This window comes from Falco punctatus, assembly GCF_963210335.1.
Source record: "Falco punctatus genome assembly, chromosome: 5".
Taxonomy (NCBI): Eukaryota; Metazoa; Chordata; class Aves; order Falconiformes; family Falconidae; genus Falco; species Falco punctatus.
In genome coordinates, this window is record NC_137584.1 from 83,627,344 (window position 1) to 83,652,810 (window position 25,467).

Consider the following 25,467-nt stretch of genomic DNA (forward strand, 5'->3'; position numbering starts at 1 on the left):
CATTGGATTGGCAATTCTTGCCACTGTGAAGATATGAGCAAGTTTTCTAAAGCTCCTTAGTGGATAAGAGAGACACTTTAGTGAGTCAGCTGTATGTCTCATTCAAGATCTTTGAAGTTTTGAGGCATTGTGCCTTGGTACTTGGAAAAGAATAGAGTTTTACATTTCAAAAGAATTTTCCAATCAAAATAGCAATGGCTTGTATTGTTAAGTAAGAACATATCAACTGGAGTGGCATCTTAGGAAAGTAGCTGCCACTTTCCCTCTCATGTATAGTGAGAATTACTTTGGAACAATGCTGCATAATTAATGGTGTCACTAAAGCTGTGCCATAACTGAGTTTGTCAGAAAAAGTATTATTACAGAGAAACCAAAAAATAATAATCCAACTGAAATAAATTCTATAGTTAAGGTCCCTTTTAGGGAGGAAACAAAAGATTACTGAAAATGAAAATGATTTTTCTACCCACTGGAAACTTTTTAATCAGAAATGTCACAAAAGAATAAATGAACAATTGTTTGTGGTTCTCAAGTCAATAATCCAGCCCAGTCAAAAAAGTCAGACTACCTTTGTGCATGCGTTTTTGTGTATTAATCTCTGTTGTGGATGTGGCTGGTAGACTTGAAAAGATTTCTGTCTTCATTGACATTAACATGTAACACATACCTCTCAAACTTGGAAGTATGTTGAAAATCATGGTCTGTCTTTTGTTCCACAATCCCAGGTTGCATCTTGGTAAGTCACTGCAATGCCATTAAAAAAAAAATAAAAAAAATCTTTTGAGCATGAAACATTTACTGAATTAATGAATAGCCAAACTAATTTCTACCCTTGCATTCCTGTTCTCGACCAAGCCTTTGCCAGAATCGTATTTAGTTTACATTAGTTTTTTCAGTCCTGCAATTACTTCTCGAATATGGAGAACTGGAACTCAGATTTTTACAGCCTAATGCCAGAAAAGGCACTTAGATCATTTGGTCTGACTTGTGTGTTCATCAAAGACCAGTACATATTTCTGTTATGTCAGCCTTGCATTGATTCCAATAACCTATATATGACATTTTAACACCTGAAAAGGCATCTAGTCATAAGTATTGTGTCTTAAAGGCGGTGAAGTATCTGCTCTTCATGGTTAACTCTTCTAGAGTTTAGTTATCCCTGCCTTAAATAATTGTGCTTTTCTGTAATTTATTTGAAACTAATTCTCAGCTGTTGTGATGTTTTTCTCTGCTATTCTCCGCTGTGCTCAGTGAGTTTTGGGATGTAGACCTGGTGGAAAGTAGTTTTCTTGCAAGTCATTCCAACTGCTGCTGTTTCTCCGCAGTGTTTTCTATAGAATTCTCTATTTGTGAGGGGCTGGTAGGATTTCTCCATGTCACTCCCCTGTCTTTGCTCGTGGAACTATTATTACAGCAACTGAGCTAAGGGCATCCTGTCTTGAAAGGGTGTAGAGAAGCAGCAAAAGCATCTGAAAACATTTTTTTTTTTTTTCCCCCAACTATACTGCTGCCTGCCCTATCAAGAAAGGCAGATTGCACAAGACCCTGTGTCCTACAATTTGCAGATTATGTGCCAGTATCAGGAAGTTATTTTCCATACATAAAGTGTCGGAAGTTTTACTTTGGATTTTCCCTTGGGGGGGTGGGGTGTGTATGAAAATATATCTGCAGAAGAATTATTGAGATTTTACTTTTACTATTTTTGCTGACGTTAAAAGCATATGCCATATTCACCATCACCTTGAAAATATAGTGCTTTTAGTTAATTTCTTGATGTATACAGAAGTTGGACAGCATAGTTAAAAAGTTAGCGCTCTGTTCTTAATATGCATTATGGTTTGTCTTATTTTTCAAAACATGTCTAGAGATATTTTCATGCGACTTTCATGCTTTTCCATGCATTTTCTGTTGTAAATGTCAGTAGATTTCAGAAACAGAGATTTTCTTTTTCTGTGTTCTATAGGTTATTTCCCTTGGGGGCAGGTGTGCTTGTGTAAATGTAATTTGTTATAAGAGAGAATGATCCTTTAGAATTCATACAAAACTTATTAAAGGAAAAACCAATATATTACTGAATATACATGCCTCAAAATATATACTTCAAGCGTTCTTTAGTCAAGTATACTAGGTTTCATATTAGATACTAATGGTTGTTTTTCAATTTGCACTTCTACTGTGAGGAATAAAATTTAATTTTCTTGGTTTTGACTGTTTATATGGGTATCAGTAGTTATTTTCACTTACATTAAATGTAATTTAATTGTATTATTTATAATTCAAATAGCTTTGCAGATGTGATTTTATTCTATTCGCTATATTGCAAGCTTTAAATCAGATCTTAGATGTTATAGGTGAGGTACTTGTTTATCATTGTGTTCTTGATCGTTGTGTTTTCTTTCTCTTTTTTTTTTTTTTTAGGCTGCTGTGAAAACCTGTATGATTTTCACAAGTTTTCCTAAATGTCTCCTTTACTTCCATAGGTTGTGTAGCACGAACAGTAAATTCTCCCAACCAACATCTGTTAAGAACCGATGATGTTATTAGCTGCTGTTTGGACCTGAGTGCCCCCAGCATCTCTTTCCGGATAAATGGTCAGCCAGTTCAAGGAATGTTTGAAAATTTCAACATAGATGGCCTCTTCTTCCCAGTTGTCAGCTTCTCTGCAGGAATAAAGTTAGCATCCCATGAAGTTGTTGGGTTTTTTTCCTAGTTTGGTTTTTTTTTGTTGTTGTTGTTTTTGTTTTTTTTTTTCTTTTTCTTTCTCTCCTGTACATGTGATTATGCTGAATATTTCCCTGGATGTCTTTGCTCTCATTTCCCTTTCTGACATCTGCTTCTTTGGCACAGTTCCAGTTCCTGGATTGCGAGCACTACAAAGGAGTCCTGAAGAGATAGTGCATCTGTTGTTTTTCAGCACACCAGTGTATTCAGGTGGTTTGAAGACAGACTTTAGAAATAGATTCTTTATAAATTTTTAGCTAACACATTGCTACACATTCACTCCAGGACAGCATTTTACCTATATGGGAATAAAACCATCAGCCTTTGATATTGTATGTATTTGGTCTAAATCACTTGCTATGAGGTAGTAGCTATTATTTAAAGATGCATTATCTGCTCTTTCCTTAAGTAATGTTGGTGGTACAGTTTCTTTTCAGCTGGCTGAGTTAATATGAATTTAGTAATCTGTATTCTAGTTGCTGAACTGGTTTTCTATAAAATTTCAAGTCACACTTGAGGTGCCAGACTTCTGCTTCCCTGTATTGAATAGTCTGAGACTATAATATTAAAAAAAAAATTGTGTGATGTTCCAGCAGGGGGACCAACTTTAGTAGTACTGGCAAAGGTAAAGGCTGAAAGCTGCAGTGCTCTGTGAGGGATCATTCAAAGACTGTGGTGAATACCACAGAAGCTAAGAGATATCAGACAGTGGGCATACCAGCCTCTCATTCCAGATGCAAAGTGCACTTCTTAAGACTTTGCCTTGGATTATACAGGAGATACGATGTGGTAAAACTATAGACGTGCATGCTGTGAAATGCAAAGCTATAAACCTCTATGCTTTATCTGTCACGAGAGGAATTTTTGACTGATATTTTTTGTATGCTGAGTGTGTTTTTGGAGAGTGTTCTGGTATAGCATTGACAAAAATGTAAGATACTCAGTAAACAGAGAAGACACAAAATTGTTCTGTTGTAAGGCTAGTTTTTTAGGTGTTCTTTGATTCCTTCTGGATAGCGATGTTCTGGGAAGATTTTTTGGTATTATGTCATTGCTACTTCATGGTCACCTCATTCACTGAATTTTTCAGTAACAAAACCCCATGACAAAGTCACCATTTTGTAATGAATAGACAAATGCTTTCCCCTGAGTTTCTACTAACATGGCAAGTATAAGTTTTAGGAAAAAAAAAATGTCCTAAGGATTTACTGTTCTGTGCAAGAAAATAAAGAACCGTATTGCATGGAATTTCCAGGCTCATTTCTCAAATGAGAGAGAGTGGAGAACCCCTCAGTGGAGAGAGTTCAGAGGTGGTTAATTGATTACTTTGGGTTATAATCTCTGCCTTCTGAGACTTGAAAGGCTGCTGCTTACTTTATAGGTGTGCTAAAGCGAACTGATTATTCTCTCTCTGTGTGGTTTCTCTTTTGATCTCATGATTTAGAATACTTTTATGGAAGTGGAAACTAACTAAAAGGAAGAATCGTTTACTTTTCCCCATGTTTTTTGCACCTGCTGCTTCATAAACTCCAGCACTAGTTAGAGAAAGGTGAACTGTAAACAATGCGAAGAAGCTGCAACATTGAATCTTCCACCAGCACCGCCCCCCTTTAAAAAAAAAAAAAAAAAAAAAAAAAAGTAGCATTCAATAACTTTTAGGCTTACAAACTGATGAGGTTTGATACTAGAGGTGTCTCAGTTATCTAAAGTAACTTTGATGTTTACAGGGTACGTTTCTTGCTTGGAGGTCGCCATGGGGAGTTCAAGTTCCTTCCTCCCCCTGGGTATGCCCCGTGCTTTGAAGCTGTCTTACCAAAAGAGAAGCTGAAAGTGGAGCACAGCCGAGAGTACAAGCAGGATCGTAGCTATACAAGAGACCTGCTGGGTCCCACTATCTCTCTGTCACAAGCAGCTTTCACTCCAGTTCCTGTAGATACTAGCCAGGTATGGAATCTTAAAGATTGCATTTTCATTTTTAAACACAGATATTATAGGCCTATGTTATTTCACATTTGATTGAATTAGCAGCTCATCTCAAACTTGTTTTTTCTTGAGATTTGGTTGGCACATTCTGTTGCAAGAAGCTGCTAAATGGTGCGTGAAGTCCTTACAGTGCTCACAAGATATTTCATATATTTCAGCTCACTAACACTATAGTAATGTTTTACCCTTAATATCAGAGTAGGCAAAAAACTTCGTGTTCTGTTACTAGAAATTTTCATTGCTGTTTAATTACAATTTCTGAAGACTTTGCATTATGGTAAGACTTTTAGACCAGCTTCAGCGCTAATTATTTACTGGACTTGCAGGTTACTGAGAGTGGCATTTGATTCCCTGTAGGCAGTAAATGGCATGCATTGAAGTTTGGTTTGTTGGATTGTTGGGGTTTTTCGTTTGCTTTTTTGTTTTACATAGTTGCAACGAGCAGTAATTCTTGGATACTAAAGAGCTCAGTCTCTGATCTCAGGAGATGAGTTCATTTTACACTTGCGCAGAGTCTGATGGTACATATTTTTGTACACTATGTGCTCAGGTTTTAACAAATTTAAGAACTCATTCCTGAAAAAAACCACATAAACAAGTACAAACCTGCTAGTTTGTTGCCATTATGCACAAAATACAGAATTCTAGATGTGTCATTTAATTATTGTTCTGTAATACCAACAATTAGGGTAATGTTACCGTGATCTGCAGCACTGTATATTTCAAGTTTCTGGTTTTTGAGGTAAAGCACACTTCAGAAAGATTTCAGCTTTTGGAGACAGTGACATGCTGTTCTGATTTCACTTGTCACCTGTCATGATCATCTAATTTAATTATTTTTTTTTGTGGGGTTCACTTCTCGAACGTTTATATTTGTCTGAAGTGTTTTTCACAGCATTACCTTAGTTGTTGAGTTTTTTAGTATTCTTTAAGCTGAAAAATAGTATGGCTTTAAGTAGTTTCTAGCCAGATGCCAGGAATGTTTTCTGTGCCATTTGGAAGTGTTGGATTCAAAACTGTTTTCCCTTGACATTTAAACTTGAACTTGGAAGCGTGTAGGTTAAAGTATATCTGTTGATCTAAGAATTCTTGCTTACTTTAGTCAGTAAGAACTGAATTATAGTTTAGGTTTAGTTGAGACATCTGATTTGTACAAAGTTTGTCTGTTATGGAAGTTTGGTTGGTACTGTCAAGCAACTTACTTGTAATAGCCTCTTTCTTTCTTCTCTCTTTAGATTGTTTTGCCTCCACACCTGGAAAGGATTAGAGAAAAACTAGCAGAGAACATCCATGAACTTTGGGTTATGAATAAGATTGAACTTGGCTGGCAGTATGGACCAGTATGTACCTTCCAACTTAATTTTCTATTACATAGTGTTACTCAGTACGTTGGGTTCAACATGCTAATAGGACTGCATTTCTTTTCCATCCTTCCAAAATTACTAAGTTTTTAGACACTCACCATCAGAAGCAGGTGGAGACCAACAGTGCTCCTGTATTTCTGAACCGAAATTCTGGTATTAAAGCTGTTTGGTGCTGAAATTTTCAGCTAGTCTAACTGCCAGTGCAGCAAGCATGTAGTGTTTTTTTCACCTTGTTTGTTCTTGGGCAAGAAGTGTAGCTGCCCGATGGAACAAGCCAATAAAAGCAGTTATTCTTGGTTCTCCTCACATGTACTGACTGGCATAACTCCTTCACGAGTCCCAAACATATTTTTCATTTTAAATAAGTATTGCTTATAGGAAATTCCATTAAACCTGGTTTTCTCCTTCCTTCACTTCTTCAGGCTCATGTCTGTATTAGGTGCTCCACAAAGGTCTTTTCTTACCTCTTTCTTCCTTTTCAATGGTTATGACAGAACAAAAAAAATATCTGGCTTCTGAATTTGATAGAAAATGCAGCCTATTTTATTGGTTAGTGGGTTTTGATTTTAAATGAATCATAAAAAAGTATACAAGCTAGTTACTTGGGTCCCAAATGGTGGTGTTTATGAAGAACAATGGCTGTGAAGAGTATATAGAAACATACAGTAGATACTAGATGTAAATGTAAAAACATGTATGCATGTACAGAAACATATATGTATTCCATTTTTGTTACTAAAAAGATTTTGGTCTTCTAAGGAGTTCAGATTACAGATTTAATGCAACTGGGCACAGGGTTTGTATTTGGTGCAGCATACAACAGTATTTTAAAAGATCTGATTGACAGAGAAGATCTCTGGATTTTATTGTTGTTGCTTTCCTCACCAAATCAAACACAAACTCCCAGTTAAACTAATGCGTCAAAACATTTTAATTGTGGTATAATCATACCAGCAGTGAAGTAATCTACAGGAACTTTTAGCGTACCGTTACATTTGGAATCTAATTGTACAGTGGAACACTATTTTAATGTAAACAATATATAGCATATATAGTTAAGTTAAGCAGCGATAAATGTAGTTATATTCAGAATGAAACCAGGTGCTAAATCTTTTAAGTTATTCAGCTTTTTTTCTCTGGCTTTAGTGTTCTATGGCTAGATGTGCTCACTTTTCGAATGTGACAAAGTATATGCTGATAATCTTCTGGCGACTTACCTCTTTATTGTATTGGTTTCTTACAGATGATTCCATCAGTTTAAGCCAGTGTTGCTGTTTTTAGTTATCTGAACTGTTACTGAGTACTGAGGGAAGGCATGAAACAGAAATTATCTGATTTACAGGCAAACATATGAGTCTTTTAATCTTAATTAATTGTGTATTTTTAATGCAGGGCAAGATGCATTATATTTAGTACCTAGTAGTGTTTTTTCACCAAGTCAGAAAGCTTAAAGTCTAAAAGACAGAGAATCTGTAGATATGTCTTTTCAGATTATTTAAAAAAAATGTATCTGCTGTAGATTGCATTTTCTATTCCCTTTTACATACTGTTTTGTTGCATTTTATATTCCCTCCTACATACCTGTTTAATCAGAATTTTGTGTAGTATCACCAGAATGATACCTGGTGTTGCATGCAATACTACTGCATTTTATACACATGAAAAAGTAAAATAACAAGCTAATCTAGCAAAATTTAAGGATTTTTCTTAACTGGCTTCATTACAAATCTGAATATGAGTGGTATTTAGGTGTCCAACCTGAAATCATCAGATACATCTGCATATCTTTGTTTCTATTAAACATTGCTCTACATTTAAAGCCACAAAAATTAAGAATTGATAGGTATCACAAGTTCTGCCACTTTCATAATGAATTTACAAGGCAGCAGATTTTTATATTGTGGTCAGAAAAAAAAATTGGGGGTGGGAAGGCTACCTACACAATATGTTGAATATATTATAGAAGTATTATGTATTCTAGCTGCAGAGTGAAAAGTGTTAATAGGAGAAATTCAATGAGCATTGGAATTCTGAGGAAAACACCTGCTGTCCAAGATTTAAATTAGCTGTGCGAAAATCTAAAGTAGTCCGTATTGGAGACAATACTGAATCTTTATTAATGCAGATTACCAGAGGTCTTAGAGAGAACTCTGCAAATAAACATTTTTAGTGTCCGCTAAATAGTGTTTCTCATTTTAGCTGCTAACAATTTTGATCAAGTAGCTTTGCAGTTGAATTGCTTGCCTGTCCAAAGAACATTAATCCTATCAATGAATATAAACCTCCCCTGGAGATTGTAAATGTTTTTCAATCCAAAACATAAACAAATGACTGCTGTTCCATTTGATAATTATTAGCTGCTTAGATCAAAATGCATAAATATGTTACTCAGAAGTGTTACAGAGAAATGTGAGATATTTTTCATGAGATGAAACAAACTAGATTGAGTAGTAGTGTAAAGCTATTGTTATAGAAAAACACAGAACTTGCAAAAATAGAAGAGAAATAAAAAATAATTTTCAGCTTTCAGTAGTCCATGTTCATACTCATTCGGTGGCCACTCATTTATATTTAACGCTCAGGACTTGAAATGAGAGGAACTATAAATAGGTAACAGTTTGCAGATGACTCTTTTTCCTTCCCCTGCTCTAACACTCAGTGTTTATGTCCCAATATTATGGTTTTATTTAAGCATAATCTTAGATACTGTATGTGGATTTATTGCCATGATGCTAGAGCTTTTTCATTTTAAGACATTTATGTTAAAATATCCAAAGGAAAGCTCTTATTTGATGCAAAATGCAGGGCAAGCAATGAGTTAAAATGTGATGGATTATTTTTCTGAAAGTCAGAAATTTCATTCCAGTTTATATGCTACTGACTTTCTTATGCTTTGCAAATGTCAAATCTGATTCTGTGTATGGACAACAGATCAAGCTGTTGAGAACAGATTATACCCAGTTCAATGGTACCACTTCACTGAGAAGTCCTGCCTTGATCTACTTTCAGATAAATCAATTTAAAAATTATCAGATATTCACCAAATGAATAAAGATCAATTTGGAAAAAGTCAACTGTTAACAATCTATTTTCCAGCAGAATTATTTCCTTGATTAAAATTTGTCAATAATGTTATTTTTCACTAACTTTCACTTTGCATCTTTAAAGGTTGATATAAATGGTGAGCTTATGGTCCGTGAAAGATGGACACAAAAATGTTTTAGCATATGGATAAAAATGTAATCTCAACTGAGCAAATGTTAACACTTTCGTTGGGATCTTTCAGCTAATATCTGCAAACTAATTTTTTTTTATCAAGCCTTCTAGCAAGACATAATCTTGTAGTTTTTGTTGACTGAGCTCTGACACAATAAAGATACAAAGCTGAGAGCAATAGAACACTTAGTTATCCCAGACTCTCAGGTTGCTCTTCCTAGTTATGACCAGTATTAGACTAAAAATGTATGGAAATAATGTAGGCTAAAAATGTTTTTGATCATTTTTTTAAGTTTATAAAATGCAGGATTTTGTAAATTATAGTCTTTATGATTCTGCTGCTACTTCAGTAAAAGGAAATTGATGTTCCAATTATTTGTGACTGCTGAACAGTTGTATTCTGCTTGTATGCTACTGGACACAACTCAGAAACAAACATTTTCTGAATTGAGAGATAGGGTAGATTTATCCTTTATAACATTACTTTTGTCAGCTGAGGACTTCAGTACTATTGATATCAACTTATTTATACAAACTGGTTGTACAATTTCTCAAACATGGTGCTGAAGATGAGTTGTTATGGGTTTAGGTCAAAATATAACATAGATTGCACTATTCTTGAAGTTTGCATATCTGTTGTGAACAGCTGTATAATGAAATGTACAGATTAGCATTTATTCCACTCAAGATCTGCAAATCTGAAGTATATTTGCAAATGCAAATTCTGCCTTACTTGAACAGAATGATCATGCTTTGAGAATACAGAATACATTCTCTTTTGAAGTGTTGTTCAGTTTGAGTAATTCTGACAGGATCAGCTTTAAGTACTTTGTGTTTTGGACTGTTTTACAATTTCTGGGGTTTAAGACAAACATATTTCTTTACTGTCTTTTCAGGTTAGAGATGACAACAAAAGACAACACCCATGCTTAGTGGAGTTCTCAAAATTACCGGAACAGGAAAGAAATTATAACTTGCAAATGTCACTTGAAACACTGAAGTAAGTTGCTAGAACTTTTGAACCTTATAGTAAGAGTTTTCTAAGGAGCTGTATTTTTAGAATTATAATTTGACGTGTGTATTACAATTTGACGTGTAGGTGAGGGTAATAATATGAAAATAAGCGAGTGAGATACATTAATGAATGATGTATGTGACATTAAAAGTGGCTTTGATAGTCTTTTTAATATATATGGAATTTTAGATTTATTGTGGTAATGTTGATTATAAAATGGCAACTCAGGCAGTTTTCATCTAGTTTGAAGGAAAGAAATAGATCTAAGCTTCAGGAAAAAAAAATCTTTGCTTCTTATTTGGTGTAATTCAAATCAGTTTAATTGCTTTTAATTCTCTTTATTGATAAAACACACTTTGACAATCAATGGATATTTTTTGAATGTAACTAACAATGATATGATGGCTCAGGACCCTTGCCACTAATTCAGTGTCATCTATGCATATTGCCACAAAACAGTAGTAGGCATTCCCTCCTTTTGAGTGGTTAGATGTGAGAATGTCATGGAAGCTCTCCAGTAGTTCTAGTGCTAGAAAATTTCAGTGGGATTTTAATGGATTTGTTCAAGGTATCTAGTTATCTGGCTGACAAAGTTACAACTTCTCATCTCAGCTTTGTCTGTCAAGCAGGTGTGAGTTCTTACTTTTCTATCTATTAGTGTAAATAATTCCTTCAATATGTAGCATTGCATGTAGACAACATATTAAAATATTTCTCATACTGATAAATGCTGGTATATATGGTTCTCAAATCACTCCTATTTGCAATCCATTGAAATCTATTATTTTTCTTTTTTTCCCCCTTCTTGTGAAAAATCAGTTGCTTTTTCATGTTCAGAGCATTAACAAAGGATGCCTATCTGCTTGTGATATTACTTTTCTGGGACTATTTGTATGATATTATTAAAAAATCTACCATGTAAACTGATAGTACAATATAGTGTTTACACTCATAATATGAGGACTTTATGTCCTCATAGTAGAAAGCTGGGTAGAACACTCCTGCTAGAATTTATCATAGTGTCCTTCTCTGGTCAGCTTCTCTGCACTATTCACTGATCCACCATTCCCACATTAAGTAAATTAGTCAATAAAAAGCATATTTCTGACCCTAGAGTGTTAAATGGTTTCTGGAGGAATATTTTGGCACTATTTGGAGATAAAGCATTCAGAAGTAAATGGAAAGTAAATTCCTACTTGTCCTCATCTAGACATTAGAGTTTCAAGGAAGGCTTTTGAGAGCCACACAACAGTGTGCTAAGAATCCAGAATAGCTTCTTCCTTTCCATTTTATGAGACTACAAAAGATGATGTCATTAACTTTCCTTGCAGTTGGATCTTTTGCTAGAATAATCTATGGAATATGACTCAGGCATCATAAAAATCACACTTTCAGAATTAAATGCACACTGCTAATGTTTCACTAAATGGTAAACAAATTTAGTAGTCTTTACATGATTACTGGTTCAGGACCCAATGCTTTTATAACCTAACCTTGACAAAACAAAAAATAATTTGGTTTTATAAACATATAAATTATGCATTATTTTTATTTTAGTAATTTTATTACTTACTCTAGAGAGGGCCTTTTTATTAAATGGATAGTATCCAAAACGTAAAGCATTCAGTCTTTTTATGTATTTCATATTTTATATGCTTACTGAGCTCAGTCTTCATTACATTCTTGTGTTAGTCCTTGTTTTCTGAAGTATACAGTTCCAATGTTGCACTATCATGTATTTATGATGTAGGCATCCATTGTTCAGGGACTAGAACATGAGTATCTCGCTCGGTTCATTTCTGCACGCTTGTAAAGGTGGAAAAATTAGTGCACTAATCCATTCTAGATGATTCATACTGTCATGACTTGAATTGTAAGCTACTTTGACTATTTCTTTGCTAGATGTTTCTAGTTTACTAACCATCAACCTCAATGGGGGAGAATGGGGAAGAGGGAAAGAAAATCTTTTAAAACTTCCTCTAGTCAGCTATATGTGATAATTTCTACAATTTGCATCAAACTGTGTACTGTATGCTTGAAGTAGTTGCAAGACATCAAGAATTACTGTAGTTGGTTTTGGTTATGTTTTTGTTGGTTTGTTGTCAGTTTTGCTGCCAGCTCTACTAGATGAGAGAGGCAGAAAACAAGGAAGTTCTAATTATCTACTTGTTTCTTTTCAATATACTTGGTTCTCTGTATATTTTTCAGTATGATTGAATACTTTTATGAACTGTAAAAATGATACAGTATATGAAATGTCAAGATTCAGGAATGAGTTACCTCTGAAAATGTCATGAGATTAAAATATGCTTTGCTCATACTGTTTCTGCAGTTTGATCTTGTCTTTTTTTTTTTTCATGCTTACTATTTTGTGACTGACTTTCCCATTTCTACCTATTTACTCAGCTGTGTGTGATAATTACATGTATCAATATTATGCTGAGGGCTGCATTCAGCCACTTCTAGTTTTCCTGTTTAGCTTTGAAGTGTTTTAGGGATCTTTCAGGTTCTACCAGTATGGTATGCCTTTTTGTCCTCCTCTGCCTCTCTGATTTAGAATTTGCTGTGTCTGGGTGGAGATAGTGTAGGGTTCAAATTCCTGTCTTATGTTACAAAAAAATCAGGGTTACCAAGAGTTAGCTCCTCTTGACTGCTTTCCACAGTTAGGTATCTTCTTTTACTTGTGCTGGTGATAGCTGCATAGGAATCATGTACAATTTATGTGATTGAAATTTAGCTGCATGGAGTATTTTTAGCAGGCAGTGTTTTTTTCGCAGGAGGTGGCCGCTGCCTCATATCTGATTTTACTATATAATTTTAAATCCGGTTCATAGATCATAACAGTAGGATTTACTTCATGTAGTTCACACTAATAATATTTTGTAAGAATCAACTTGAAACATAGGATTCATCTGCCGAAAGAAATACTGCTAGAGCAATATTTATGCTCCTTTTGCCCCAGTCAGCTCAAGAGCAGTAAATATAGTTAAAGCAAGACTAAAAAATAGTGTTAACTAGCGAGAAGAACAAATAAACCCCTTGTTTTTCAGCTTTCTTCCACATTGGAGCCCAAGGTTTAGACTTCTAATTTCTTCTGTATAATCTGTTTCAATCAAAGGTATGGGTGGTACCCTCGGATTTTGAGAAACTTCTGATCTGACTCCAAAGTGGTCTCTGACTTTTGTCCAGGACTTCTTTTCAATTCAATGTCAATTTTTAGGTAATGCACCTAGGCTAAAGAAACTAAGATTTCATAACCCACTATTGAATGTAAATGCAGAAACAAATAATTCATGAGTTACAGATCAAATCCTGGAGATGAGTAAGAGTTAAGATTTATACTGCTGGGTACTGTGACTGTAAGGAAAGGAAGAGGTATGAAGTAATCAGAAACCCAATTAACTTTACAACAGGGTCGACAGTATTATGTAGAGCGTGTTTGTTTTCTGAAATGAGCTGCATCTTGTAGAGTCAGGACAGAATGTCGGGGCTGGGTCAGTGGCTCTGTGGTAGAAACCCTGTGGTATGTGACACACCGTGTCTAACTTGAATCCTTTTCTCTGACGTGGATTAACATGCAACATCCATACTGAACATTAAGATGGCAGTTTTGGCCTAATGCTTATCATGCATCCTGCTGTCAGTCCTGTCTTCAGTAGCATGTCCTAACAAAATCCAGACCCAATTAAAATCTCTGAATAACAGCCTCTCTTTGAAAAGACAACGTATTCTAAGGATAACAAGTGACTTTTCATGCCTTTTCTCCTTTCATCAGCTTTGAAGTAAGTAACATAACATAAAAGATTTTGATATAAAGCAGTGTGAATGAGTATGTAAAGCAGAAATGCGTATTTCAAGGGCAGGGAATCTTTCAACTGATGCCTCATATAGATGAAACAGACTGTGTGATAGTTCAAATTTGAAGTAGTCCACTTAGATTTTTACTAAAAGTTTTGGGATCATCTTGTGACATTTTCTTAACAGTATCAGGAAGCTATTACACATGCAAAAAAGCTGATGTTTATCTTCATATATTATATTGTTGTCATTCCCATAGGCCTTATTTGTTGTATAGTGGCATATATATATACGCAGCAGCAACTCTGTGTATAGAAACATTGACAGTAATTTGTCTCTGAATTCTGTGTCCTAGAACCCTGCTGGCATTAGGCTGCCATGTTGGAATTGCTGATGAACATGCTGAAGAAAAAGTGAAAAAAATGAAACTTCCAAAGAAGTAAGTTGAAATTCAAATGCATGTATTTGTTAGGCAGTGCACGTTAAGTGAACTGTATCGTAAGAATTTGATACTTACACTGCTTGTTTTATTGGTACTTGGGTATTCATGTCTGCATATACATTTCAGAAATTCACCCACACCTTCATCTACACCTTTTCTTCTAGATGTTTATGACCTGGTGTGTAGACAAAGTTTAGGTTTTCTGTGTTCCATTGAAAATACCTGGCATTCATTGTTACATAGTTCTTTTTTACATGTGTGTACTACAGAAACTTGGTAAAGAATTTTTACAGCAAACTTGTCAATATATTTTGCTGTGCTGCAAATACTTAAAGGTAACCCTTTTGAAAGTCCTAGAATGGCCATCTAGTGACTTGAAGTGGGGTAACTGCCTGACCTATTTTCCCGAGTGAGTGATGGACAACAGCATTGTAGGACTGGGCTCAGGCTGGTATGGTTTAGTGGCTTCCACTGCTGCAACTGTGAAACCAGGTCTCATGGCCCAGTCGAGGTGCCCTGGCTTCTTCCTTAGCACCAGTGTGCCCCCCAGTTTGGGAATGAAGGATATGGGAACTTTAACATAGTTGAAAGTCACGGAACTGTATTTGTTGATAAGGATGTGACAGACCTATGACCCAGCATACATTTGAACCCACGGGATAAAGGATGATTTATAATGTGTTTAAAACCAGAAAACTAAAGGTCACATTTTCAGTATGAAAGAACTTCCATGTGTTCTGTTATTCCTGAATTTACATTAGTAATTTAGTTTCCTTGGTTATGACTGAGAGCTATGGTAAGTGCTAGTTGCTATGTTGCTGCCACCAGTAGCAACTTACAGCTCTTTGCAGGGATGTGCTCTGTGCAGAAATACATTCACAGTAGCCTTTCGCTGACCCATACCTTCATATTCCATACACTGTGTCCCTAAGGCCAGTATATTAACCCCAAGCCCATGTTTAACTAAAGCACGTCTTCCTTTTTGCTGTTGTGAGTTAAAAGCACATGCCCTGTTCTGGCAAGGTTGCTGCAGACTTCAGGGTAATACTTTACCACCAGGTAGCTGAGAGAACCTGTGCCCTGAAGTCGTTGATGTGCACTACGCTGCACTGATTTACATACCACTGATACCACAGTTTCGGAATCCCTGATGTGGTCACCTCACAAGAATGAATGAAAAGAAAAGCAAGGGATTAGTTTAAATTCCCCCAAACTGTTCTTCAGTTTTGGTATCCCAAAATAACTGCATGTAAGACTAAAAAGAAGAGATATCTAGGCCTTTATTTTTGTTCTGAATTTCCTGGGCAGAAATACATATGCATTTGCAAGATTGTTCAAGTAAATTAGATTTGATGCTTTTGAAAAGCTGCAGCTAAATCTCAAGTCTGAAGAAAGTATACTTTCTAATTTAAGAAGAATGGTAATGCTGAGTCTTTCTCAAGCCATTAACAGTCATAACTTCAGAAACCGAAAGTCCTATGATACACATCAAGAATTTTGATACTTCACATACAATGGATAGAAAAAATGAGTAATAAGGAAAGAAAAAAAAATGTTGCTGCATTCTCAATAGCATCCAGATGCTGAACAAAAATGGAGAAAAGATTTCACAATCTAGATACGGTTGTGCAGCTCTAAGTCTGGATCGCATTTTTTGTGAGGTACGGTCCTGGAGAGAACAGTTGCTGTTTCACAGTTATGCTAGATTTAATTGTAACCAAAGGTTACAAGAGGTAGTGTGTGAAAAACTAAATTATTGATGGGAGAAGAGATGTCACTTCCTGTTAGCTGGTTAGTTCTGTTCCTGTACATGATGCAAATGTGTTGTCCCAAAAGCAACAGAAATCACTTGAATGTAATTACCTCATCTACTTTCTAAGAGCTTTTTCAACCTTACTTTGTATATTCTTGTCTCTCTTCTCAACTCTTTGCTTTTTTTTTTTTGCCTTTTTTTTTTTTTTTACCATCTTGTTGTAACAATGAAGATTGTAAAATGCTAAGAACAAGTTTACATTTTTGTCAGTCCTACAGAAGCCCCATTTGTTACAAGTTGGGGAAAATCACTTTTTTAACTGATGGTTGTGCTATACATTTGCCTTTTCTAGTATAGCATCATTCCACAAAAAAGTTTTTTTGGACCATTTTGAACAACTAGCTGATGCGTACTGCAGATACAACACTTGCTGAAGAAAATTCTCTTTCTGTAAGGAATTATTTTCCTAGTAATACTTTACTTTAGGTTTTTGAGTAAAACATCCTTTAATAACCTTTTATTTTAAAATAGCTCCTGGAAATATTCAAAGTCTTTCTTTTAATAAATTCTAAATATTTAGTGTTTCTATAGATTAGAAAAGAAGTCTAAATAAAATAGGAAAGGAAAAATATTTGTCGGAATGAAAAGAAAAAAGTTTTGGATTTTTTTTTTAAAACGGTTCACATAGACTTGAATCAGGAGAGCAGAGCATGGTTTAAGATCACTTGAAAACATATCTACTACCCTTTCTGTAACTTTAGTGGTGAGACAAATAAAAATACCTTAATGCTTCTTATAAATCAATGGTAGTGATAATGTGCTGTTGAAGCAGTTAAATCTAACTACTTCTTAAAAAAAGATGACTAATATAAGGTCTGCAGAGATACTGAGCAAGATGAGGCCAGTGAAACACGTATAAGCAGATGACCAGGCAGGAACTGGGTTTTTAGCTCCTGTTTCAACTAGTAACTAGTAATCGGTCCGCAGCTAAAGACAATTCTCCAGCATGGGTTGCACACAGTATGCTGTTGTTATTTTCCTTAGTATCCCCTGATACTTATCCTTGATGAGTATTCATTTGCATCCTGAAAATAAGGTATACATATCCTCTGTGACAACATTATGGGCATCATTTGAAACCCGTGGCTCTTTGACCCTGCTCTTATATCAAAATAGCTGTGGCTTTCGTAGCTTTGATATGCACCACATAACACGTGTGCAAGGGAGTGTGACAGAAAAGAGGACGGTAATTGCCAGCATGACAAATCTATTAATTCTTTATGATTCACTATTTCCATTACTATCTCACCGAAGTGACTTCACAGCTACCTGAGAGGTAACCATGAAGCTGTTAGCTAGCGTGTGGGACATAACAGCACAGCTGCCATCGGCATGTTTAATTCTCCAACAATTTGCTGATTGGTGACTATATGAATGGTTGATTTTGATTGACGTTCTTGAATTGTTATTTTCAGACTTCATTTTTTTTTAATGTGGTAATTTTGAAGGAAGGTCTAACCTCATGTTTATAGATGATAATCCCCCTTAAATGCTTGCTTGTTTACACTGACTGTTTTCAATCAATAATGTGTTTAAATGGGTTTTATACTAGTTATCACAGAAAAGAATTAATTAAGATTTGTAAAGTATTTGAATATTTTTGAATATAAATGGGGATAAATACTGTTTCTTTTTCTGGATTTCTCTCTGTCAGTCCAAATAAAGAAAATACAAAAAAATGACAAAGTTGTTTAGAAAATAGACAATTATTTAAAGTAGTCATTTTTTAAACACCCCAGCACATATAATTTCAGTGACAGAATGTTTGTTTTCCACAGACCCCTTTCGTTATGACCAAAATAGTGCTTCGTTTTGTCAGTATGCTGGAGGAGGAATACTCAGGGATATTCAGGGCACATCCACCAGCTCAGCCTGGTGTCTGCTGGGGCCACAGAGAGGCACCAGCTCTGGCTCCTGGAATGCCTCTGCCCACTGCCCCCGCTGCCCCCAACCTTGGTGTCTGCCAGGCTGTTTTTCGCACTTTTTTCCTCACTCTTCTCTGCCTGTGCAGCGTTTTGCCCTTTCTTAAACATATTTTCCCAGAGGCACCACCAGTGTGGCAGAGGGGCTCGGCTTTGGCCAGTGGCAGGTCCCTTTTGGAGACAGCTGGAACCAGCTGTGCCCAGCACTGGGCAGCCCTGGCCTTTCCTCACAGAGGCCACCTTGCAGCCCACCCTCCAGCAGCAGCTGGGCACAGCCACCCAGTACAACCCCTCCCTGTCCCCCGTCCCCCTATGTGTCCCCCCCCTGCACTGCTTTTCTCTTCCTGCTCCCCTTCCCCGGCATGTTCCCTCATCAGCTGAGGTAAAGGAGGCAATGTCCACCCTGTATAGTGTTGTAGGTTTGCGTTATAAATGTAGTTAGTAAGTCCTCATGTGCTGCATCCATCACCATATGCATGACATCTTTATTGAAGGTTTGGTCATAAGTAAAATGAGAGATGACTGTAATTAATTTGATGGGAATAACTTCATAAAAGTAAACACTGCGTTGTTCTTAGGAGCACTAAAAATAGTGAGGAAGCTGCTCTCTGTTCTGAAGTTATGCTTAAATTTCAAAATTCTCTTATTTGAAGGATAGTTAAGATATGAAGTATCATAAAGAGAAATTTTTATTAGATGGATTTCATATGTGATCTTGAGTAAGCCATTTGACCTGCTCTGTCTCTCACATCCCTATATGTAGTAAGAAGAATATATTTTCTTGCTTCTGTAGGAGATAGATAGAATTTAATAAGTATTGTGAAGTGCTCAGAGGTAACAATGATAGAGTTTGTGTAATTATTTAGATAAGCAACCTCTTAATCTACTATTTTAAATATATGAAAGTACTAAAATACTTCAAAAGTGTTTTTAGTTCAGACCATTTTGGGTAGCATTCGTTACCAGCTACTTCATCCCATCAAGGTTCAGTTAGCTTGAAACAAAATCAGATGTCAGTGCATTATTATTCTTTGTTCAAAGGCTGATTATTTATATAGATATATTGCATACATGTCACTTCTTTCCCTTGTGGTTTCTATTAATCGTTTCTTACAGAAAAGTAACTGCAAGTTCTGTGTTTTTTGACAGCTACCAGTTGTTGAGTGGATATAAGCCTGCTCCCATGGATCTGAGTTTTATCAAACTGACCCCTTCTCAAGAAGCTATGGTGGATAAACTAGCAGAAAATGCTCACAATGTGTGGGCAAGGGACCGTATAAGGCAAGGCTGGACGTATGGTATCCAGCAGGTAAGTGCTAACCTCTGGTAGTTGCAAAAGCACTTACTGATTGAGATATTTCACAGTTAAATGGGAATAATCGGGATACAAAAGCAGGAAGAAGCAGCTAATGAATACAAGTCTCTCAGTCAGAAAGCAGAAATACATGATTAAAACAATCCTGCTAAATCTAGCAGTATGAGACTCCTATTTTACAAGCAGTATTAAAAAATTGGTGGTATATTCTTGTTTGCTGTCTAGATCTCAGGGTGAGAAAATTGTATGCAGGAAGCTAATATGCTCTAGTATTTTAGGAAATGTAAACATTGACTTTCAGTAGGGGATCATTTAGATGTTTGCAGTCTTGGGAATTAAATAATTTTGTTTATCCAGGAAAATCAGAATGTAAACCTCTAGTAATCACTTTGCTAATGTGTTGTATTTCTGGCAGAGGCCACGTTTAACTGAAAATAGTTAAGTCAGTCTCCAAGTTCCACTTCTACTTTAGTGTTTTTGTTTCAGTGAATAGGAATGCTGCCTGGTAGGTATAATGATGGGTTATAAGGGAGGGAAGTAAAAACTACGCATGGTGGATAGTTAACAGAAAAACTCAAGGTCTTTGTTTTCTTTAAAAAAAAAAATCAATTTGGTATATAATAAGCCTAGTTTATTATTTTTCAAGAAAGCCACTATATCAATTTTCCCTTAGGAGTCATATTTTCTATTCTTCTTGTGATTATTCGTGAATTTTATGTAGAGAAAGGTGTCTTCACTTATGTTAATAAATGTGTGGTAGCATATCACAGTGAAATTTTAGGAAAATTCATCCCTTGGGGGAAAAAAAATGAGTTTTCATGATTTTGCACTGGGCATAAAAGACGACCATTATTTTTGCAAAAATGAGAAACAGCTGTTTTGCAGGCACATACACTTTCCTGCTTGCAAACAGTTGGTTTTGTTTTTGACAAAAATTGGACTTACATATTTCAGTTCAGCACATTTCAAATTTTGTTTTTCTGTAATACTAAACCTCATTCTATTTGCAAAGCTTTTGTGTATAAAAAAAAATATCTGGTTTTTTATATATATTAAGTTAGGCATTTAAATTCACCTCATCTCATACTGACAAAGTACATTTATGTGACAAAATACATGCTTCATAGCATTTCAGCATTGTCCATTATAGTATCTTTACTATAAAGTTCTCAGTTTGGTACTTTGTAAACTATTTAGGAAATCTGTGTTCTATATTTGGGTCTAGGAAGACAATGAACCAATTCTTGTGTTTGCAGACTGGAATATATGTAATGTCCCCTACTAGATAGACACTGAAGATAATTCAGCGTTGGTGCAACTCCCCTGCTTAAAACAGGATTAAATTCTGTCCTAATTCTGCATCTTTGAGTGAGGAAAGGTGGCTCTTTGAAGTGCTGTTAACATTTCTGATAGAATATTAATAATGAGAAACATTAGAAGTGATGATTCTGTGTTGTCAGCCAGGGGAGAAGATTAATTTATTTTGAACCTACTATTTCAATCCTCTTTTTATGGAGGCAGAGCACAATTAATTTCTAGAATGACTGTCTGTATGTCTCTAGATAGTCAAAAGAAGTATTTCTGGTAGATTAAAGAATGCACTCAATAACTTACACCATACCTCCGACATTTTTTATTCTCTCAGAAGCCAAACATTTCCAATATAGGGCCTTGCCAATCAGGAGATTTGAAATGAATGGAAGTTAGAAAATAGTTACAAAACTAAATTTAATTTTGCAACAGAATTTGTTGGTTAAGATGAAGTTAAGAATTTTCTGGAATCAAATGCCTCTCTTAGCTAAGTATGTTTCTAACTATCATTGGGGAAAATGTAAACCCACAACTCTTATGTAGTGAATAAAGTTTCTTACATCTTGAAGACAATTTAACATACCCTGTGTATCTGTATGTCTTTTAAAAAAAACACAAGTAATTTTCCCATCTTTATTGGAGTGAATTTGCAGTTAAATTGTATGTTTTCTGAATTAGTGAGGTATTAAGTAAGAAAGATGGTTAAATTATACTGTCAAAGACCTTTCCAGTGTTACTGGGTTGGGAATGATAAGTGGTGGGAGTAGGTAGCAATGAAAAAAGTTTCTCTTTTACATCTACACAATATTTTTATATGCTGTCTTTATGTATATCTTGCTGTACCTGTTGATATAGAAGGTTCTGCTTTGAAAGAGGCATGATGTGATAGTAATAAATCATTAGTTTTACTATGGTTCCCAAAAGGCAGTGGAGTTGTCATAGACTACAACTGTCATTGAAAAAAATTAGACAAGTCTAGCGCATGATGTAACCTAAAATTAAGCACTTCAACTTCATGTCAGAAGAATCATGAAGACTGTCTTACATTCTTGACCCTTTGCCCGGGGCAAGGGACTGACCTTATTGTAGAATCTAAAACATTGTGGCCCTGTGAAGAGACCTTTTTGAGGCTCACCAGGAGAGAGCAGAGAGAAGGACTCTGTGATCTACTCACTAAACAGCTCTCTGTGTTTTATCTACTGACTTTTAAAATTCTGTCATGAGGGCCAGCCTTGGAACTCAGGCCTCCTTAAACTCCCTTCCTAATAAATGTCCTGCTCACTGGATGACAAAGCTCAACATGCAAATTTAACCTATGCTCACTTACTACAATTTATAGTCTGCTGTGAAAAAACTTGTGTTACCTATTTTCCATGAGTGTTTTAAAAACTGATACCTATATCCTCAAAGATATCTGACTGGACAAATAAGAATTAGGTGTCTAAATCCATTTTGATCTCCAAGAACCAGTTGTTATATAAAGAAGTTATCACTATCACTTAGACCTGCTAAATTTTAAAATAAAAGGGTAAGCCTCTAGTTAGGTTTTTGGAGATGTTTTAAGCAGTCAGTGTGAGTCAGGCACTAATTTTGACTACCAGGTTGTGCTCTGAAGGAGACTTAGACAAATACTTCTGCTCTAAATCTTGACACGGCTTAGGTATATGATCAGTATTGAACTGTTCTTCCTTACCAAAACAAAGACAATTATTGGCATGCAAAGAAGAACCTGGAGAATTTAAAGGTAAAAAGCCCAAGTGCCTATGAAGCTGATCACACTTGGAGTTGGAAAGCCACCGAACTGGGGTTTTACAGTCTTGAGTGCTTCTGCTTTAAACATCCAAATATTTTATTGGGTCCTAACAGAAGACTTTCGTGTGCTGAGTGGAGCACTACTGTTGAGAATGTAATGCAGTGGTGCAGTGAACAGTGTCAGAGTTATGCTTTCCAACAGAGGATGGCTGTTAAAGATCATCAAGAGCTCAGAAATATTTGTGACCTTCAGAAAAAAGATCAACAAGATCAGCAGTATCCTTTACTCCTTTCCTCTTGACAGGCAAATTACAATAGTCTCACGTATGGTTAAACAGGTAGACGATGTCCTTGAAAACTTTCCTACCAGTAGCGTGTCTTGGAGAAGCTGCTGTGCTGGTGGTGTTGATGTTGATTTCTTCTTAATTCCTTTTAATTTTCTCTTTTCAAATAACTAAGTTTGTTTTCTTTGGGAGAGAAGATGACAGCTGAGTTCCAGGAGTGCTTACAACGTGCAGAAAACAAACACCATTTGTTAAAAGTCAAAAGAATAGAGAATAGCAAGGTGCTCCTTTCTGGGTGCAGGGCAAAGATGCATCTCATTTAGCTGACATACGTATATCACATGGCAAGCCGCTAGCTGTCGTACACACTGCTACATGCTTCTGCTTGACTCCAGCAATGGGTTTGTTTCATAGGCTACATTTTGTCATCCCATCATATTACTGTGACATGTTACAGTACTGCAATAAAATGACATGTTGTTATGCTGTATAATACTGTAAGCAGATCTCGCAGAGCTATGAAATTATTTTCCTAAGGGAAAGAAGCTTACAGATGTTTGAAAGTAGATGAACTAATCCCTGGGAAATATGTTATAAACAGCAATTGTGGTGTGGCTGTAGGATGGATTAGATAGTAGCTCTGTTCCACCAGGAGTGCCTCATTGTTTTGGGATTCTTTAGTATGAAAAATTAAAGGGATGCTGTCAAGTAGTTCACGTATAAACCATTACTTTCCTGTTATTAACTGGTGGGGGAAATGCCTTCCAAGTTCCAGATTTTTTTTTCTTCTAAATCCACCACTGCTCGTCAGGGTTTTTTAACAAGAGACAGCTGCTCTTCCTGCATGACTATACACAGTATTTTTGTTCTGCTGCTGCAGAGCCAGCCAGCCAGCCAGCAGCGGGAGCACAAGTTAACTAATAAATCCTGTTCCCAGAACTGTGCTGACAGCTGTGATGACACTGAGCACAACCAAGTAAGTATTTTTCAGTAGTACAGACTCACAGTAGCTTATTGCTCCCTGAAAGGAGCAAAAGGAACAAAACAGGTAGGAAAGACGTAGATTTCTGCTGAAAAGAACATCTGAAATAGGAAGGGTAAGTGGTAAAACAAGCACGCCAGCAGTATGAAAATACTTGACAGTGTCCCTTTAAGGGAGAACATGGTTGCCTGCAGGTTGGTCTTTTCTGAACCGGGGAAATGGTCAATGACCAAACCCAGATAAGGTAGATAGATCCAGGCAAAGGGGCAATATAGCCTCGGTTTGAGTCAATTAAAAGAATCACATTTGTGCTATGAGAGAGGGCTTTTTTCTTCTTTATTTTACATGTATGGATTTTAACCTTATGTCTTATCATAATGACCTGAGTTATTTGTTTAGGTATTTTTAAGGATTTTTTCATAACAAGCCGATTTAAAAATAGCATTGAATTATAAAAGGTTGTATTTGTGACTAAATCTTCACAGTCAAATGGAAAATATTCAGAACTCACATAAGTTTATCCATGAGCTTACAGTATCGATGGAAATTTAGAAAACTGTGATGTCATGTATGCAGGAGAATCCCAACTTTTATATAAGTAAGGAAGAGACAGAAAGGGAGAGAAAAGAGTCAAGCTTAGAGATCAGAAGGCAAATGAAAATAATTTCAAGTACATTAGGCACTCCCTCACTCTTCCTGAATACATGAATTTTAGGTCTCCCCACTGATTGTGGGGGTCACAGCCAAAGATTCTGACTTCTGAATTTTGCTTATTATGCATTGTCACGTATGCAGACAGCTTAGTCAAAGGGAGTCTTGCTTTTTCTTCATGTTGTGTTGTGTGTGGTAGCCTAACAATCAGAAACCTCAGTTATATTGAAAAAAAAAAAAATATTAACAACCCCCCACATTGGTTATAAGAATCAGCAAGCTACAAAATTCTTCCCACTGTGTGATAAGCATCTTTAAAAAGATGCTCTGTGCTTCCTGTCCCAGGATAATTAGTCAATTAGTCAGGACTGTGATGTAATTATCTCCTGATTTTTTTTTTTATTATTATTTTTAGATTTTTGTAGAAAGCATATGACATCCATATTTGATCTGGAGTTGTTCTTTCCAGACTGCCTAGTGCTGCAGTGCAAGAGAGGCACTGTTCTGGAGATTCAGACTGAGGAAATACGGATGTGTGGTAAAAACCATGAGTTGAAAGCTTATCATTTATATTGTCATTAAATATATATAAAAAGGCATCGACCCTGTAAAAACTACTTATGTTACCTCACTTTCACATTCTACATTATTTATACTGATATATTAATTCCTTTCATTCATAGTCAGGGCACATTGCGCCAGGCATTCCATGTGGGCACAGTTTCTCAGGGAAGATGGTAAAAGGTGTACACGTTTCTAAAGGATGCACATACTTCTAATGAAAGAGCACAGCTGCTAGTATGCCAGGTTAGGAACACAACTTCTGCTTTGGGTGGATACATTTAGGATATTTAACATTGACAAGAATATGGCTTTGTGAGGACTTTGTTGTGCTTTC

The 25,467-nt window shown here is 35.9% G+C and overlaps 1 protein-coding gene across 2 annotated transcripts in view; it reads left to right on the forward strand.

Annotated features, from left to right (window-relative positions):
* RYR2 (ryanodine receptor 2) overlaps positions 1-25,467 on the forward strand; it is a 455,638-nt gene that overhangs the window by 236,424 nt on the left and 193,747 nt on the right. For both annotated transcript variants that reach the window (XM_080389100.1, XM_080389099.1), the window contains 6 exons: positions 2,481-2,673; positions 4,449-4,665; positions 5,940-6,044; positions 10,181-10,284; positions 14,453-14,536; positions 19,424-19,583. In XM_080389100.1, coding sequence (XP_080245226.1) covers positions 2,481-2,673; positions 4,449-4,665; positions 5,940-6,044; positions 10,181-10,284; positions 14,453-14,536; positions 19,424-19,583 — 863 coding nt within the window. The remainder of the gene's footprint in view (positions 1-2,480; positions 2,674-4,448; positions 4,666-5,939; positions 6,045-10,180; positions 10,285-14,452; positions 14,537-19,423; positions 19,584-25,467) is intronic.